This window comes from Apodemus sylvaticus, chromosome 3, assembly GCF_947179515.1.
Source record: "Apodemus sylvaticus chromosome 3, mApoSyl1.1, whole genome shotgun sequence".
Classification (NCBI taxonomy): domain Eukaryota; kingdom Metazoa; phylum Chordata; class Mammalia; order Rodentia; family Muridae; genus Apodemus; species Apodemus sylvaticus.
Genome location: NC_067474.1, coordinates 46,510,427 through 46,530,186, shown reverse-complemented (window position 1 = coordinate 46,530,186; position 19,760 = coordinate 46,510,427). Strand labels below are relative to the sequence as shown.

The window sequence follows — 19,760 nt, the reverse complement described above, 5'->3', positions numbered from 1 at the left end:
TTCTAAAGGGCTGGTCTAGTAATAGCTGTTGTTGCCTGGTCAGGAGTCGCCACCTGTTCCATTATATTTTGTCCTGTTGTTACGCAGTTCTTCAGTCTTGCTGCTTTTCGTCACCTCTGGTCTGGTTAGGATATGATATGTCACTTGTCCAAGTAGGCAAAGCGTGTTTCTCATAAGGAACGGAAGCTCTGGAAAATTGTAGACCATAAGATGTTTCTAATTGCGAACTTTCACTTCCGTCCTGCCCCTTACCCAGGCGGTTTCTTTCTAAAGGTTTTTCTCCAGGTCAGTGGTTAGATGCCCTTGGGACATCTCGGAGGAAAGTGGAGGCTCTTTTGAAGTACTTAATGGGTATTTCTCTAAGCTAGGTGTACGGTGGTACACGGCTCTAATCCTGGCACACGGAAGGTGGTAGTAGGGGGATTAAGAGTTTGAGGCCAGTCTAGGCTGCATAAGATCTTAACTTAAAAAAAATGTTGTCATTTTTCCATCTGAATGTCATGTCTTTAACGCGGGCACGCTCTTTCTTGCCACACTCCCCTCCTACTGCTATGGATAACACAGAGACCTTACTCACCTCCAAACAGAGCTGCGTGATTCTGATCTCCTGTGTTTCTCACATCTCCTGTGGAAAAGATGCACAGGCCTCCTTTTCTTCCCATTTGAGGTTTGCTCTTGTGTGGGCCACATCTATCCATCTGTCTCCTCGGAGCAGTCCCAGTTCAAATGGCTTAATTGTTTTTATTTCTCTGAGCTACCGAGTCTCCTTTCTGTCACTTCCCTCACCCCTGCTTCCTTTGCACTCTGGTGTTTCGAGAAATATTAAAAATAATTGGCAGGCTCCTGCACTACTGTCGACAAGTCTCTGCCCAGGCGAGGTCCAGCAGGCTCTGTCTCTAACTCGCCTTCACAGCAACCGGTCACCCCACAGTCAGCCACCACAACACCCAGCAACCTGGTCGACACAAAACTCTAGAAGCTTATAATTAACAAGTCAGATTTATATATCAATACATTCTCAATTCACAAGATGCCCACACAATAATTTCAGAGTCAATTGATAATGATACAATCTGCCCACCTAGATCAGACAAGTTATCCCAATTATTCTACCCCTATATGATATTCGTTACTACCCGTGGCTATTTAAAACCAAGCGGGATCAGGATCTTCTTCCGGTCTGTCCGCCTCCATCTTGTCTTCTGTCCCTCCCATCCTCTCTGCCTTCCCAACTCTCAGCTCCGCCTCCCTTTTCCCTGTCCAATCACAGGCCTCCGTTGCACTAACATTTAAATAGATTGGACAAGGAAAATCCTTCCACCTGGGTCTCTGTGTGGCTCTGGGCAGATGGATATCATTGAGTGAAGCCATAGTGTTGCTGGGGTGACTGAGTGACAGCCAGCGCCCACGCCCCTCACCCTCTGAGCATGCTGGGAGAGCGTCAGGTCACTCTACCGCACTGCTGCTCCGAAAGTTGCCCATTAGTAAGAACACCAGCAGGAGCTGTGGCCTGGGTAGATGGGTGACCCAAGGGAGTCATGTGTACCCACACGTCCAGACTTGGGAAGGCTTTGGGGACCATGGGATCTTTTACCTTTTTCTATAGTTTGGTTCTCAAGCGACCCTGAGTTATTTGAGGTCTTCTCAAAGAGTTCTCAGTGTCTGCATCTGAATGTACCAGGGGAAAGACACGTCTGCTTCTGCCGATGTTTAGTTTGCCTTGGTTACCTGTCTGCGTCGTCCTCATTGGTAGGAGACCACTCAGTTAGCGGGACTCCTCCTTCTGGAATGTCCCTGGCAGCCCTCCCTACTTCAGGCATGGGAGGGCAGGGTTCATTTTGCTCCTCTTTCTAATCACCAGCGCGTATCATTTATGGGTTACCTGCTGGAAGGGAGGCGCTCTGGTGGTCCAGTGCGTCCGCTCTGTGGATGCCCGTCACACCCGGTGTCCCAGAATGGTAGACAGTGGGGCCACTTTTCTGTAGCTGTCGTTTGACAGCGTCTCCAGGCTGGACTTACTCTTGGCCTGAGCCTTTATCTCACCTTGACTGGATGAAGGAAAAACAAGAGGTACCTCCTCACTCTCCTGGCCTGGGATGGCCCATCCTGAAGCTATATCTGGGAACCAGTGAGTAGCTTCAGAGGGGTCAGACAGGTCACCACTTCACCTGCACACTAGGATCACCAGAAATTCTGGAAATACCCTCTCAGGAGCCCACATAACGTTGATAGGTTTTAATCCTTTGGTGGTTATGTTTTGGATTTATTAAAAGAGTATAGGTAACTCGGGGCCCGGGAGATGGCTCAGAGGTTAAAAGCATTTGTTGCTCTTGCAGAGGACCAAGGTTTGGTTTTCACCATTCACAACCACCATTTCCAGGGGATATGCTTCTTCTGAACTCCACAGGCGCCAAGCACCTGCACACATGGAGGCAAAACACTCGTGCACATGAAAATAAAGGCAAATGCATCTTCGTGAAAGATTATAGGAGGCGGGCGGCAGTGGTGCACGCCTTAATCCCCAGCACTGGGGAGGCAGAGGCAGGCGGAGCTCTGTGTGTTCGAGAACAGCCTGGTCTACAGAGCGAGCTCTAGGACAGCCAGGGCTACACAGAGGAACCCTGTCTCAAAAAACAAAACCAAAGCAAACAGATTGTAGGTGTGATAGGACTCAGAAGTTCGGGTTAAGCACGTAGCTCTCACTCTGGTAGTCCACACTCTTAGGATCCACCTTAGGGTTATTAGAAATGCAGATTATTAGGATTTATGCAGATGGCAAATCAGAAACTCTGGCAAGACTCCGAGCTGCCTTTGTTGTCACTAGTCCTCCAGGAGATTCTGCTGCCCGGGGGAAGAGGAAGGACTACTGTCATTAGATGTACCGTTGCTACAAGGAGCTGCATGGTTTTATGTCGCGTGTGGATATAACTGCCAAAGCATGGAGAAGAAATGTTCTGGTTCAGTGTTATGCACTGTTGACAATGAGGAGGGTACCAAAGAAAGTGCAACCAGTGGAATCCCTGTCACCCAGGCAGGCCAGGCGGCAGGTTTAGCCACAGGGACGCTCCCTGGAAACTTATCCTGGGCCCTCATCTCTTCCCGTATTCCTACCTGTCACAGAGCGGTCATCCAAGGAGGTTGTATGAGCTGGTAGATGGTCCCCACTGTTGGTTGGAAACCCCTGCAGCAGGCATTGCTGGATCTGACTGAGACCTCTCTGGCTCCAGCAGTCCTAGCCTATTCCTTCTCTACAAGAACCCTCTGATGACCTTGGACTAGGATGTGTCTGCAGTTCAGGGACACTGTGTTTCTGGGTGCACTCACGCATGTGATCTGGTGTGAACTCACCATCCTGTCCCAGCGTCTGAAACAGGGTGCTAATAGCCTGGCTGCCCAAGCAGCAAACCTTTGCTTCTCCTAGTTCTCGATCCTGTGAAGTCCAAATCAGGGGGTCAGCACCCTTGTGGCACTGTATCTTCCCCTGTCCTGTCTACAGGACACTCATCCTGTTGTGAGGTTCACCTGCCCAAAGGCCATTCCGCCGAGGGTGGTCAGTAGCACAGGATCCTTAGGACCAGACATTCATGCAAAGATTAGGCTCCACAGAGGAACAGCCACATCGTTTCCTTCTTCTGCCTTCTGGCTGTGCTCACTTAGACAAACCTTCCATCCTCCGTGCCCGTCAGGAATAGGTAGGTGCTGGCAGGAGCGTCCGCAGGGATCCTTGGCTGTACCTCTGGGTCTAGCTTCTTTCCAGACAGTCCCCCACGCCTGTTCTCTGCTGCTTCTCTTGTTTAAGGCACTTTTTGTGTTTGACTACAGAGTCTCTCTCCTCACAGCACACACATTCCCTCAGCCCCACGACGAGCTATCCTGAGGTTCAGAATGCATTAGAAGAGTTTGTGAAGGTGCCTTAGTCAGTGTTGAGTTATGAGGTCATTGACAAGGACATACAATGACTGTTGGAGCCTGAGCCCAGTGAATAAAACCTGGTCACTTTCCTGCATTTGGGCACTGTGCCTCGTGGTGAGGATCAAGGTTAAGTAAGTAGCACTTGACGAAGAGAGAAAGGTCAATCCTTTGTCTCATTTATGACCTTGACTTTTTTTGTAATGGCTTTTTTGTAGCCTAATTCTTGGGAGTAACTTTGTCCCTTAATTAAGAATTCTAATTTTAAAGCAAGCTCTGGCCTCTTTCTTTCCAGACTCATTCTACTGTTTTGATTGGATTTCATAGCTAGGAATTAAGATCCCATTTTTGTCTGTGGTTTTCTCCACGGTTCGTTATCATGGCTAACTGGTGCTTTATCTAGATCATAAACATGCTTATCCCACTAGAATATCAATAACAGCAGTGGGTTCTTAGTGAGAAAGGCTAGATACAAGGCCCCCTTAAGTCCCTTCTCCTCAAATGCCATAGTCACTTAAACTTTCTTCATGGTAAATCCTGAGGGAAACAGGATGTCTCCGATAGAGCCTGGAGCGTCAGGAGTTTGACAAAGGTAGATCCCTGGACAGAAGCTAATGTACACCCAGCAAAGTGCACTTCTTTTGGGTATCACGAACCATGGGATCCCACAAACCTAATACAGAGAAGGGAATGATTCTCCCTGTGACTCAGCCACAGCGCTGAGAAGCCCATCTCAGTGTAGAGTTAGTGCTTGGGCAAGAGTAAGACCACTACTATAAGATTTGAGCCTAATATTAACTACTAACCAGGACGATAGACACTGGCCAGGTCCATTCACAGGATTCCCAGAGTATGGCACCAAATAACTTTAGTCTTATAAAGGCAAAGCCTGCAAGGCTGCTTGGTTCTCACTTTTGTCTAATCAGGCAAGCATGTATCCTGATGTCCTTACTGTCTGATACCTCCCACCTACATCCTGAGCACCTGGGGCAGCCAACCTTGTTTACAAAGTGAAAACCCATGGTTTATTATCCCATGAACAACAGCCCCAGCACCCCAGGAAGTTACCCGTCCTTGGGCAAGGGCGGCTTATAGGTTAGAGCCATTTTTGTTTATAGATCTTTATAGATCTCTTAACACACAGTAATTTCAACTTAAAACATAATTTTAGCCCTCACAACAGTCCACAGGGAACGGCTAGATACCACATGGGAAAACACGAACAGTGTACAACAGCACCATGATAGAATGTTGAACCAGAAACCAACAACAAACAAATTTACAAGAAGAAACTCCAACTGATACTCTGTTGCTTTACATGGCTGAGATAGGTTTAAAATAATAATCAGTATGTTGCCTCTGGCAGTAAACAGGAAATGACAGTGTAATTAAAGGCAGAGGAAAGATAAATACCAAATTCAAAAGAAAGGTTAGTTCTTAGTGGCCACAAAGAGGTCTGGAAGACAGTCACAGGAACAGCCATGGATTCTCTGAATTTTTGATGTTGTTGTTGTTTCTTTTTAAATAGTTGGCAGGTATGTGGATCTTAATATGCTATATATATATTTTTTAAAGATTTATTTATTTTTATTGTGAGTACACTGTAGCTATCTTCAGATACACCAGAAGAGGGTATCCATCAGATCCCATTACAGATGGTTGTGAGCCACCATGTGGTTGCTGGGAATTGAACTCATGACCTTTGGAAGAGCAGTCAGTGCTCTTAACTGCTGAGCCATCTCTCCAGCCCCAATATGCTATATTTTTAAATGGTTGATTTTGTAATTTTAAGATCTGTCTTTAAGAGGAGGCAGAAGCTTTTCCATTTGGTTTTTAAGATGATGGAGTTATTGGCTAGATCTTCAGGAGCTGATGAATTTGACGTTTGCTTGTGTCTCACCTGGGTTCCTTTCAGGTTCTTGGTCACAGCTCGTTACTACCTTATGCTGTTAGCACCTGTGGAAAACAGGAGGGCAGGAAACCCTGCATTTTACCACTTGATGCTTAAAAATTAAGATGTGGGCCGGAGAGATGGCTCATGCTCATCCAGAGGTCCTGAGTTCAATTCCCTGCCACCGCGTGATAGCTCACAACCATCTATAATGGGATCCAATGCCCTCTTCTGGTGTGTCTGAAGAGAGTGACAGTGTGCTCACATACATAAAAAAATAAATAAATATTTTTAAAAAATACGTAAAAATTATTCACTAAGGGAAATTTTTGCTTTCTTAAAACATTGTTGTTGCTGTTGTTGTTGCTGCTGTTGTTGTTTTGAGACAGGGTCTCACTATGTAGCCCTGGCCAAAGTTAACCAAGGCAACTTCAATTCTGGATAAATTGGTTGGGAATCGCCTGCCAGAGCAAAGAACACCTCGGGTTAGGGGCAGGAGTGCTCTTATAATCAGGTTCATCATCTTTGCTTCGGTGTCCTGCCTGCTTGGGGCATCTTGTTCTAAAACCAATCGTTTCTTTTGCATTAACAGCATGGCCGGACCCCCTTGCACCTGGCTGCCAATAAGGGTCATCTTTCTGTGGTGCAGATTTTGCTGAAGGCTGGTTGCGACCTCGATGTGCAAGATGATGTAAGTAGCGTTGTTCCCTCCGGAGCAGGGTTGGCAGGGAGCTAGCCTGCGGCAGCATCCCTCAGTGCAGACGCTGGCACAGCATCCCTCAGTGCAGACGCTGGCGGTGTGAGGAGGGAGGGGAAGAATGCCAGAGGGTTTTGGCTCCAGCCTGGGCCCTGTGCTGGCAGAAGCATTCTGGGGAATACCCATTCTCGGCAGCAAGTGGGCTGGAGGCCTCTGGTTCCCTATCACCCGATTAGCATTTGAGCGCAGTCTCTAGAGCATTTACCTGTGTCCTGTCTTAGAACAGAGGACACGCACCTTCAGTGGGGAAGACCACTGGATGTGTGTCTGAACATTTACTGCTGAAGCAAAGGTAGAGCTGAACCCCTCGCCTCCCCCAACCCCCTTTTAATCTTAATTTCTCTTAGCTTCCTTTAGTTGGAAGCTCCATCCCAACTAAAAGGGGAGCAGGGATTTAGAATGCGGGATCAAGGCCTCTAGAAAGAGTTCTGTGCTGTTACTGAGATGGGGCTCCATCGGCTCAGGGATATGCCAGGACAGGACTCACCCTGGGGCCTCCAACATCACGTGTCAGGTGTGCATCGATGAGCATTGGATAAGTGGGACTGCACACACAGCACAAAGCCCTGTCCTCCTGGGTCTTTGGAGAAGGTGGAGTCTCTGAGGAGTGCTCGCGTAAATTGTCCTCCAGTGAGTTATTTGGAGAAAACCCTATGGCAATGTGATTGGGAACTATTTTCAGAAAGTGTTTCAACTCCTTTCTCTCTCTCTCTTTCTCTCTCTCTCTCTCTTTCTTTTCTTCCTTCCTCCCTCCCTCCCTCCCTCCCTCCCTCCCTCCCTCCCTCCCTCCCTCCCTTCCTTCCTTCCTTCCTTCCTTCCTTCCTTCCTATATTATTTTATTCTGGGTGTTTTACCTGTACCACAGGATGTCTGGTGAGGAGTATATCAGATTCTCTGAAACTGGAGTTATTTGCAAGCTTTGGAATATCTACAAGAATGCAAATAAATGGCTGTGAACTGCCGTGGGAGAGCGGTGGGTGCTGGGAGTCAAACTCCACCCTCTGATAGGGCAGACAGCCCTCTTTTTTTTTCTTTCTTTTTTTTTTTTTTGTACCTTTGTTCCCAATATATAATTTTTTAAATATTTTTATTTTCTATATTCTTTGTTTACATTCCAAATGATTTCCCCTTTCCCGGATCCCCCCCCCCCATATGTCCCATAAACCTTCTTCTCTTCAACCCTTCTCCAATCACCTCTCTCCTTTTTCTCTGTCCTTATATTCCCTTCCCATGCTAGATCAATCCTTTCCAGGATCAGGACCCTCTCCATACTTCTTCATGGGAGTCATTTGTTATGCGATTTGTGCCTTGGGTATTCAGGGCTTCTGGGCTAATTAATATCCACTTATCAGAGATTGCATTCCATGTGTATTCTTTTGTGATTGGGTTATGTCACGTAGGATGATATTTTCCAGATCAAACCATTTGCCTAAAAATTTTGTGATTTCATTGTTTCTAATTGCTGAGTAGTATTCCATTGTGTAAATATACCACATTTTTTGTATCCATTCCTCCTTTGAGGGGCATCTGGGTTCTTTCCAGCTTCTGGCTATTATAAATAAGGCGCAGACAGCCCTCTTAACCACTGAGCCTGCTCACCACAGTAGAATTCTGACAAAAGTTGAGTAAAACATCCTACAGAGTCTGAACTTCTTCCAGATTCACTGTTAGCAACACTAGCTATAACATCCCTTGTAACTCTGTGCAGAATCCTAAAATCTGACAAACACATTCCCAAATGACTTGGCTACATAGTAGGTTTGAGGCTAGCCTTGGATATGTGAGACCCTATCTATAGACAAGCAAGCAAGTAGATGTGTGGACTAATTTTATGCACGGGGAGAGGATTTATCAGCATATCATAAAAATCTCTGGTTATATCTGAAGCCTGCTGGGTCACTAGGGTGTTATTCTGAGAAATGCTGATTTAGCTTTAAGCTTTTGATTTTCACCTTGGGTGATAACTCTTCATTTTTCTACACTATAACCAATATAACATTCCTGACCCATATCATCTTCTTAGGGGACAGATGGAAAATACAGGGAGAGGTGTAGATAAATGGTCAGAGGGAAGTGGGGCCTCGAGGTGCTGGTCCAAGCATGTTGGGATAATCTAGGCTTCTCTTTGATAATTAAAGGTCTTGCTTGCCACTGTGGCGAGGTCACAATGCTATGATCTCACCTATCCCGACCTAATATCAGTTCTCAGGTCCTGAGTCTGAGGCTTGCTGTGGGCTCATGTGCAGACACTAGGCTGGTGTTTCTGGTCTGGAAAGGAAGCAGAGCCCGCACGAATGAGCCAGGGCAGAAGGAAAGCCGGCCCTGTGTTGAGATAGCACACTGCTCTTATTTCAACCATTGGGGTCTTCTACATCCTCTCCTGCTCTGTACAGTGCATACCTTGTCCATCTGATATAAAGCCCTGGACAGTGTAACACCAGTGTGAAATCTGGAGGCGGGACTGATGCGACACCCTTCTCCTGTGTATTTACCTTGCCTGTTGACAATCAAGCTTTGTAATAGCTACAAGAATGCAAATAAATTGCTTTATTATCATTCAAGAAGAGCAGGCCCTAACTACGGAGGGGCGTGTCACTTTAGAAGCTCCCTGTCTGGTAGGTAGAGAGAAGCGCCTAATGTTGACTTTATAAAGCTTTCTTCTAACTTCGTATTCTACAGAGACTGAACTTTATGGCTTGGTAATATCTGAGAATTAGAGGAAGAATGACCTTCAGTGGCCTGGAGTGGGATTATTATGAGTTTCAACCCGTGGAAACCAGTTCTTTAGAATCTGCAGCTCCGGGAGCAAATTCTGTCTTGTCTCCCACTAATCCTATCAACACTCAGTGGAGCTCAAACACCATCTCTGATTGGTCAATGAGTAAGCACATGACTCCTACCCCAGAAATAGTCCAGCATCCTGTGGCCATGGTAAGAAGCGTGAAGGAAGACAAAAATAAGAGAAAGCAGAGAAGAAAGGCTAGGAAGGACCCTCGAAGATCTGAGAGAGAAAAGGTCAGCCCCGCGGGCTTTGCGCGCCTACGCTGTAGGGCTTGCTTCCGGCATGTTTGCTTGGGCCCCCGGGGCTGCCTCGAGAGCGGTGTGCACCTTCCCTGCACCACCAGGGCTTCTTTCCTGAGCTTGGCTTTGGAACATCCAACGCTTTTCACTGTACGGGAGATAGAAATCAAAGTCTTTCAGAACAAAGATTTAGGCCTCTGCAGTGAGAAACCCTGATATTTCGGGGAAGTCGAATGTGGGCAGTCCAGTGTGTTAGCTAGCAGGTCAATATGTTCCAGATCAGAGTGTCAAATGCAGTGTTGCTGCTACAACATTCTAGTACCTGGCAGTGTTTCTTCCTTTGCTGCTTCTTAGTTAATCATTCAACAAACAGATCCTGGGTAACTTAGGGCCTGGCCTCTCTGCTGTTCTCCCAACTTGCATAGTGAGGCAGCCCCAGGCTCACAGAGACAACGGCTCCTTTTGGAGACCCGTGCTAAGGTTAACTGGCTTCAAAAGGTGGTAGCAGCTTGCTGTGAAGGCATTGAGGCCTTACAGTTTGAATTAGTTAGCTGTCCTGGGTGAGGCTTATCAATATAACGAGAGGACTAGTTAGGGACTGATAAATATTGAGGGAATGTTGAAAAATGTGCTGAGAGAGCTCAGTTTTCTTTGGCATTTTCTTCTGTTTCAGAGTTTCCTGGTTGATACAGATCCTATTCAAGCAGGGTTATGTCAGAGTTGCTGTGTGGGTCCATTTGTAGGTCAAGTGCAGCCTTGGTATTGTGTTTTGAAGAGGGCATGTAGCTAGTAGTATATTTAAAATAAACAATAATAATAGTAATAATAATATACTAAATATTATAGCATATTAGTAGGTTTGATTTTATAAGAGCCAAGAATTGATTTTCAGGTAACTGATTGTACTTGAGCTGAGGGTCTGGGTTTAGCCGTGTTGGTCTGGAGAGTAAGTAGTCCCACGCATGGCTGCAGGCAGGCCCCCATCCCTACCCCACCCCTGAATTTTGTCTTTCTCAGAGCCTCCCATTCTCATCTTGGTACCATTAGAGGGCTAGCTTCTGAGACTGGAGGAGCCCCCTGGGACCAGTTTAGCCGTCATGAACAGCGCTGTTTGTCCCGCCAGGAAGAGCGGTAATCCACACGGACAGCCAAGAGCAAGGCTCTCAGTGGCGGCAATACACCTAGACTGGGTGGGGCGTGGGTGCTTGGTCACAGGGACAACTGAAGGGCTGGCCAGCTGCCTTAGGACAGCTGCTCCCCATGGCTGCTCCCAACCGCCAGATCTCCTGGAGTCTCGCAGTTCATCTGGGAATGTTCTGCTAAGAGCCGGCCTGAGAGTTAGGCTTAGTGCTTCTATGAAGTTGGACTCTCATAAAGAGAAGCTGTCTCAAAGGAAGCAAACGCGCCCCCCCCCCATAGGTCAGCAAAGGCATACTAAGCAACAGTGCCCTGCCGGCCCAAAGCCACGCCAGCTCTTTATTTGTCCGTATGGAATACGGAGACCCGTTTGACCTGGATCAAGCCCTTCCTGGGACCGTTTGACAAGACCTGCATGCTTAGGGCGTGTCGCTTCCACTTCATGCATAGCATGAACTGCAGGATTCGTCTAGAAGGGTCGCTCCGATTGATCCCAGGAATTCCTGGCAGAATGCCTGTCACCGTGGGGTGATTAAAAGGCCTCTCCTGTTGGGAACCTGACTGAGTCAGCACTGAACTCACAGTTCTTGTTGAGAACAGTCATTTTTTATGATCATTTTGGGAAAACCCATGACTGATCTGATAGGGAAATAAGATGTCTTAGAGATTTTAGTGGAATTTTAAAGAGCTGAGACCTGGATACGGTCCCGTCCTACGTGTTTGGGCATGGAGCAGGACTCGGCCTGGAAAGCCCTTCTGATGCCCCCAGTTCGTTTTCAGGCAGCCGCTTCTAAGTGTTACATTTTCCTTGTCACCACAAGGCGCACCGAAAGGGTCCTCTCTGAGTATGATACCTGGAGGGTGAACGGGAAGGAAAAACAGTCCAGATCTAAGGGGAAATGCGATGGAAGTCCACAGCGATGTCAAGGAGTTGTTGAGAGCAGAGCCAGCCACGCACAGTCCTGGGGCTGGGGCTGGACACCCTCTCCAGCCCTCTACAAGCCCCTTAAATCATCAAGTAAACTGAGAGAAAGGCTTGTAAAGGGGGCAGTCCTGTTCCTGATCTCTTCTTATGGCTTAAATTGTAATTGGTAGTAATTTTACCTAACGTATAAAGTTATATATGTTAAGTATTAAAAAGCCGAAAGGTGGTGGTGCACTCTGTTAGTTCCAGACTTAGGAGACAGAGGCAGCAGGATCCCCATGACTTCAATGGCAGCCTGGCATACAGAGTGGAGATGCCCTGTCTCAAAAGAGGTAAAAAGAAGAATTTTAAGGGGGCTGGAGAGATGGCTCAGCGGTTAAGAGCACTGACTGCTCTTCCAGAGGTCCTGAGTTCAATTCCCAGCAACCACATGGTGGCTCATGGCCATCTGTAAAGGGATCCAATACCCTCTTCTGGTGTGTCTGAAGACAGCTACAGTGTACTCACATACATAAAATAGATAAATGAATCTTTAAAGAATTTTTTTTAAGTTGAGAAGTACTTTGACCAGTTATGAGTGTCTGCAGTCACCAATGACCATTGCAAAAAGAAGCGACCCTAACTGAAGCAGACACCAGCACTGTTCTCTAGACATAGCCCTTATTGAGAGGCACATCCTGTCGATGCCAAACAGCAGCTGGAGCTTCCCCGCTTGGGTTGGGGGAGGGGCCGTGGGTTTCTAACTGCGGGTGTGGTACCAGATGTGGTTCTCCACCGTGGAGCAGACATCAGACCTGGTCAGAAAGCAGATGGTCACCACCTTGCCTCAGCCTTCCAGTGTGTGATAACACACCACGACCAAGGCAACTTCAGAGAACTCAACTGAGCTCATGGCCTCAGAGAATTAGAATCGGTGATGGGCTGGTGGCAGGAGCAGCCACCACGATCACGAGCTCACACCATGATCCTCAAGCACGGGACAGAAAGAGGGAGCACACTGGTAACAGTTCAAGCTTTTTGAAACCTTGAAACCTGCCTCATCTGACAAGGTCACACCTGTTGCCAAACACTCCCACCAACCGGGGACCAAGCATTCACGTGTGTGAGCCCGTGGGAGCCAGCCCTTCCAAACCGCTGCACCCCCAGCCCAGACTTGTCACTGTTGCCCAGGGGACTCCTCTGCCTCACTGGCTGGTGTTGCACGCTGGGTCTAAGCTGAGTGGGGTGATTAGTGGCAGCTCCTCACTAGCAACCTAAGAGAATTCAAAAGGACAAGGGAGAAGTTAAAAATCACACACTGTAGTTTAACAATTTTTAAATTATTTTACGTGCATGAATCTTTTGCCTACATGTAAGTGTGTGTACTTCATGCATACTTGGCGTCCGTAGAAGCCAGAAGAGGGCGTTAGGTCCTTTGGAGTTACAGCCAGTTGTAAGCTGCCGTGCGTGTGTACGTGCATGAGCGCGTGTGTGTGCCTGCATGCGTGTGTGCGTGTGCATGCGAGCGTGCATTTGGGACAGAAGCTGGGTCCCTCTGGAGGAGTGACAGAGCTTTTAACTGTTCAGCCATTTCTCCAGCCCTTTTCCTGTGGATTTTAAGAAAGACTTTTAAATTTTTTTTATTTTAAGAAAAGTAGATTTGAGGTTATTTTGAGTTGGAAATATGTAGCCAGGTCTGGCCTTGACCTCATGATTCACCTGCCTTTGCCGCCTTAGGGTTTGGGATTATAGGTGTGTACCAATGTACCCAGCTGCATGTGTGTTTTGGCTAGGATTGAGTGGGTTTTATTATGGACACACACACACACACACACACACGGTAACATGAAATGTATTTTCTTCGCCATATTTCTATACAGTTTTGGGTAAAATCCTGCACACCAGCCACCACGATCTAGTTCCGGAACTTTTCTTCCTGGATCAAGCGTCTCTCATGTGTCTCTTTGTGGTGAATCGCAGTGGCGTCACTTAGCTTCATCCAAGCTGCCGTAGTTAGTGGCCCAGCCCTCCTGAGGCTGTTCTTTGCTGCCTGTCTCCTACAGCCTCTGCTGCCTGTCTTGGACTGGGTCTCAGCAAAGTCCAGGAATGTTATCCTTGCCCCTCTGTGTTCTCTCTGGAAAATTTACTATATCAGCTGAATAGTAGACTCCCAAAGGAAAGAGAACCCTGGCCCTGCCTTTTCCCGTGAGGTCCCTGAGGCCCTACAAGCTATAGACAACTATATAAACCCATTCTCCTGATCCCCTGGCTGCTGGCTTATTGTCCTTACCTGAGAATATCCACACGGCTCACCCATCTCCCCTTTCAAGCCTGGACTCAGGCATGACTTGGCTTTGCCTTAACTTGACTCTCAGTGTGTGCAGAGATGACCTGTGTTCCTGGAAGGCCAGAGCTCGGAGCCTTTCGTTATTATCTGGGGTGTTTCGTCCTCCTCTCTGCCACAGTTGGGGGGGGGGAGGGGAGAGGCAAGTTATACGTTGGTGCCTGAAGGAGAAAAGCTGTCACCCCAGGAATGTCATTGCTGAGGAAGGGTCCGAACACAGCATAAGTCAGCAGGAACCATCTCAGAAATATGCAGTAGGAGGCTGCAGTCCCGGGTCCTCACACCCCCGTGTTGCTCTGGGGCTAGTGCAAATCAGTGAACAAATTACACACTTGTCATCAAAGTAGGAGGCCCTTAAACTGTCGCAAGTAGGGAGTGATTCCTCTGTAATCTGGGCCTGAGGACCTGGCAGGGACTAGGATTCAGGAACTGCTGGTGGAACTGTGTGACATACAGAGCCTGGCTCTCCTTCAGAGGTAGATCTTATAAGATTAGCTGGTCTTATAAGATACCTGCCAGGTTACGAACAAATTGCTCTGCCGCGTGCATTCTCTACTAATGGGACCCCAAAGCTTGCCTTGCCCGTGGTGACCAAGCTCTTTTGCAAGTAACCAGTCTCCTCCTTGAGGAGATAGGAGATAGCCCGGAGTCTGGCTTAAGGGAGGAGTGATATGGGTCTGCTAGAGAAATCTGTTGTTCTTGCCTCTTTGTCATTTGTAGGGGGACCAGACAGCCTTGCACAGGGCCACTGTGGTGGGGAACACCGAGATCCTCACAGCGCTTATCCGGGAGGGATGTGCCCTGGACAGACAGGACAAGGTGAGTGGGGCGGTGAGGGCTGACGCCACAGCCAGCTGAGGAGCCTGCTTGCCTCACTGCAGTACCCTCAGGATGCTATCTGTCTCCCAGGTGACAAGAGAAGTCGACCCAGACGTCTCCGAGAGAGAATCTGGGACCCCAGACGTTGTTGTGTGTATTTAAAAACCCTTCCTGCTGTTCTATGGCTCTGTGCTATATCAGCTTAAGTCCAGGTTAAAGAAGGGAAATGCAGAACTCAGGGCCTGTGAAAATCTACTGAAGGTGAGAGAGAGGAAGAGGCGCCGTCAGGGGCTCTGTTTTTCAGATGAGCAAAGAAGTTAAAATTTCTAGCTATTGAAGAAAAAAAAATGAACCAATCATTTCTTTCTTCTGAGAATCCCACTGACACATCATATACTAGCCCCGTGTCACATCTCGGAATGTAGGTGTTTGTATTTAGTGCCTCACAGCCTCTGCTCTTTCTCTCGGCCGCCAGCTTTTCAGAGGTGTCGTGAGCCTGGACAGCGGGCAGACAGGACGTGCAGGACAGGTTTCTCAGCACATCCCTGCCTCATTCAGGCCTTGGCTCAGGAGTGGTTCCTCCACAGCCCAGAGCCCTTCTGTCCTCCCGGCTCTTTCTGCCGCCCCTCCAGTAATGGCCCCAGCTGGGCCTGGTGGCCTCTGGCCCTCCGCAGCATGCCCTGCTCCTCGACTCTGGAACCCTGGCCGTCCTCTTTGGGGTGCCCGTGCGTTGGGCCGTACGTGCATGTCTCTCGGTGTCCATACCCGGAGAATGCGCCCTTGCCGGAGCATGACGGCCTGGAACTAGCTGCGTGTGAATTCCTGCCTGCCCGCCTTTCATTCCCTTTCTCCTAGTAACTCAAGCGAGTGGGAGCCATTTTATTATTTTATATTTAAAAGCCATGTATCTAGGAGTCTTGGCTAGCTTATTTACAATCAGTGTTTCTTTGATGATTGGTCTTTTTGAGTTCTGGAAGGGTTAATGCTAAACCAGAGACCAATAAATTTTGACAGATAAGGGTATGGTGTTGCATGCCATTAATCTTAGCTCTCACAGGGGGTCTCTGGATTTGAGGCCAGCCTCGTCTATATATCTATCAAGTTCTAGGCCAGTCAGGGCTAAATAGTGAGACTCTATAACTAAATAAATATTTTGTGTATGTGAAGAAATGGAGTATTACATAGTTTTCTATGTAATATGCCCATTTCTCAGGGTGTCCTCTGGTATCAGGAGCGTGGTGAAGTCTAGGGGACGGCGAACAAGATTGCTGTTTTTTATAGACAGCTGTGGGAGGCTCTGGAGCCTTTCTCGATGGCAAGCTTCCCAGGAGACTTACTCCCCGGCCCACCTGCTGCATCTCCGGAGGCCATTTCCACGTGTCCAGAGTGGCTCTTGTCCTGCCGTCTCTAGGAGAGCAGAGAAGCTGGCCCCTCAGATCTTCTCCTGGCCTCTCTGGTTCCGCTGGCCGCCGGCTGCAGAAGGCCCCGTAGCCACTGTAGTGCGTTGTCTCGGCAGAAGAGCCAGAGCCTGACTAAGGTGTTGTCTTGCCCATGTGTCTGTCTCTCAGGATGGGAATACCGCCCTGCATGAAGCCGCCTGGCACGGATTCAGCCAGTCAGCCAAGCTGCTCGTTAAAGCCGGAGCCAACGTGCTGGCCAGAAACAAGGTGAGGCCCGAGCTGACCGCTTCCTCCGCAGGTGGGGTAGGTTGTGGGAATCCTCATTCCCGAGTGTTTCCTCTCCCTGACAAGCGCCAGGGCGAGCTCACTGGGGCACGGAGAACCCTGCAGAGCAGCCTCACCGCGACGGACGGACGGCTCTCTGCAGAGGTAGGTTGGTGGAGCTCCAGGCAGCGGAAGGGACGCATGCCTCCTCCGTGCTGAGACCATGCCGCTGTGAGAAGCCCCTGCCCTCATCACCTTTGACGCTGTTATAAAAGGACAGCAGTAGAGAGTTGACCTGAAAACTGTCAGCCAAGAGCTGCCATGCATAGCTACAGCATCGTGGCACCGGCACGTGGGCTAGGGAGACGGGGTCAGAGCAGCTGCCTTCGGGAGGCTGGGGATGTAGTTCAGGAATAGAACACTTGCCTGCCATGGTCACCAGGTCAATCCCTGTATCCCTTAAAAGGAAAAGAAGAGCCAGGCAGTGGTGGTGCACGCCTGTAATCCCAGCACTCTGGGAGGCAGAGGCAGGCAGATTTCTGAGTTCAAGGCCAGCCTGGTCTACAGAGTGAGTTCCAGGACAGCCAGGGCTATACAGGGAAACCCTGTCTCGAACCCCCCCCCCCCCAAAAGAAAGGAAAAGAAGTTCTTACCTATTTATATGGTGACTACCGTCTGAGGTTTCTGTCCTTAAAGCAATGAGGTATGCTAAGAGAACTTATCCGTAAGTATATTTATGATAGCAGTAAGCGAAGCAGTAGAACATACAGGAGAGGAATAAAGTTCTCAGTCAGAGTCAACCTAATATAATTTAAGTCACAGTTTTGATGATAATGTTAGGAGTTGCGAAAGAGCGTGGTGTCTATGTGTGCCTCAGTGCTAATGTGAATTTACACGCCCGGGGAGATATCAGCTGAATATTATTAACAGTGGCTATCTATTTCAATTTAGATTTACTAATTTTTGATGTTATTTTTACTTTCTTGCCTTTTCCAAAACTTCTAAACTGAACTGATTATTTCTTCAGCCATTGGGAGAAGAGACCTATGTTATTTAAAAAACAAAAGAAGCATGAGCAGAACCCTCAGGATCTCTGTAGAGGGTTTGATAAGGGTATGGCGTTGAGGAGGGGTTGTCTTTTCTTTCCTTGGGTGACCACTGTTTAAGGAGCCTGAGGAGTTCCCACAATGCACTCTCATAACGGTTATTTCCTTAGTGGCAAAGTTAGCTTGAATACACCATCATCTAGAACCGCTGAGTTTCTTTCCTTCACTTAGTTTTCTCAGCATGTATTTAACCACTGCCTTCAGGTCAACAGCTTACACACAGGTCAAGAGCATTTAAGGCGTAAGTAGATGCCTTGCTGTGGAGAGCTAACCTTGCTCAGTTCTCAGCTTAGCTGCACAATAGGTTGTAGGAGAATTGAAACCTGAAAAAACATAAACAAACAAGACAACTAACAAAATGCACCAACAAAAAGCCAGCCGTCAGCCGGGTCTGGTGACCAGAGAGTGTGTGAGACTTGGCCAGCTTGGCCAGACTTCACCCCACAGGCTGAGGAAATCAGAGTCCAGTCCCTCCCTGATAGAGCGTGACAGCATCCTCCTCCCGGGTCCCGGGTGCTTCTGGCGTGCAGCAAGGGTTCACAGGGAGGGCAGGGGCAGCCTGCCTCGCCAGGCCACAGGGCTTGCCTCCTCCTCAGCCCCGGTGAATGCCCAGCAGGCAGGTCTGGCTAGAGCCGTGGGTACGAGAAGTCAGGACACTGACCACACGTAGTTTTTGTTTTACTTATTAATCTGCTTGCTTGTTACGTCCTCAAATGGTGTCATGTCCCTTTTCAAAAGGAACCGAGTCCCTGGGGTCTCTGAAGCCCGTGCTGTGAGGTGCAGAGGAGAGCAGGTGTGGGAGGGAACACGCAGAGCCATGGGCAGGTGTGACCACAGCTCGCAAGCTCAGCAGGACAGAGCCTGGAGCCCGCCCCTCGTCTGCTGTGCGCTCAGAGTGCCTTACCTGCTCCTGCCCACTAAGTAATGAGAAAATGCTTTTCTAGGGGTCATCGGCTGCTGTTAGGACCCTGTCCCCCTGGAATCAAAGAGTTCAGTTCACACCATGGCATTTGCAAAATTTTTGTTCTTCTGAGGTGGCGTTTAAACAACAGTATCACCCCCTTAGGTCAGCGATTTTCCATAGGTTCAAATGTTTATGTTTAAAAACATTGAAGAACAGGCATCTCAGCACAGGCCTCACAAGTCACATGTTTGCCTCCCCTTCCTGGAAGTGTTCGTGGCACAGCTACTGCCCACAATGCCCTCTCTGAGATGGGTTCAGCACTGCACACTTGCTTGTGGTTCAGAAAATACAAGGACCAATGACTCATGCTCAGGGCCTCAGGAAGGAGGCTCAAGATCTGTTTCTGGTAAAGAAGTCATGGCTAAGCGAGTGAAATGTTTTCCTGAATGGCTTTAACTCATGAGGGGCAGAGGCGGGGCTCAGAGCCAAGGTTTAGGACAGAGGGGATTCTACAGCCATGGTTCCTGTATCTGAGACAGCAGCTGGGAGCCCTGTCACGATGCAGAATGTGACAATGGCCGACTTCTCCCTGAGTAAGTATTCCACTGTGCACTGCGGGTCTGTGCAGGTGTGTGCTGCTAACGCGTCCCCCTTCTCTCTGTCTCTCCAAGGCAGGGAACACGGCTCTGCACCTGGCCTGCCAGAACAGTCACTCCCAGAGCACACGCGTCCTCCTGCTGGGCGGTTCCCGCGCTGACCTCAAAAACAATGTGGGTGAATGCACCAGGCTCTCACAGCACTGTTCTATAACCTTACAGAAGACTGCCCCACAGCAGAGGCTGTGCTAACATCTACAACTAAAGTGCCAGAGTGTTTGGGGCCTAATCTCTAAATTAGAATTTTGCTGTTTCCTGAGGGGTTACTTTGGGAAAAATGATGCTTTCCCCACTGAAGCCTCACGTTGACCGTAGCATTTCTTAACTGTGTGTCTGCAAGGCCTAGAAAGCCTGTAAATCAGCAGGTTTCAATCTGTGGGTCACAGCCCCTTTGGAAACTTCTATCTCCAAAAATATTTCCATTACAATTAATAATGGTAGCAAAATTACAGTTAGGAAGTAGCAAGGAGAATCATTTACAGTTGTGGTCACCATAAGGAGCTGCATGAAAGGGTCACGGCATTAGCAAGGTTGAGAACCACTTGTATACATGCTTTAAGAACGTCAACCCTCAGAGGGTCGGGTTGCTGCTGAGGGGACAGTACCAGGCAGAGCTGTTCTGTGGGACTCAGTAGGGCGCCTCTTTGA

General features: G+C 48.4%; 1 protein-coding gene across 6 annotated transcripts in view; it reads left to right on the top strand.

Moving 5' to 3' along the window:
• Nucleotides 1-19,760, top strand: part of Ankrd6 (ankyrin repeat domain 6) — a 147,594-nt gene that overhangs the window by 108,827 nt on the left and 19,007 nt on the right. For 4 of the 6 annotated variants that reach the window (XM_052176195.1, XM_052176196.1, XM_052176198.1 and 1 more), the window contains exons 3-6: nt 6,393-6,491; nt 14,684-14,782; nt 16,351-16,449; nt 19,128-19,226. In XM_052176195.1, the coding sequence (XP_052032155.1) occupies nt 6,393-6,491; nt 14,684-14,782; nt 16,351-16,449; nt 19,128-19,226 (396 nt within the window). Of the gene's footprint in view, nt 1-6,392; nt 6,492-9,236; nt 9,573-14,683; nt 14,783-16,350; nt 16,450-19,127; nt 19,227-19,760 lie in introns of those variants that run through there. The other 2 variants (XM_052176197.1, XM_052176193.1) reach the window with 1 other exon arrangement.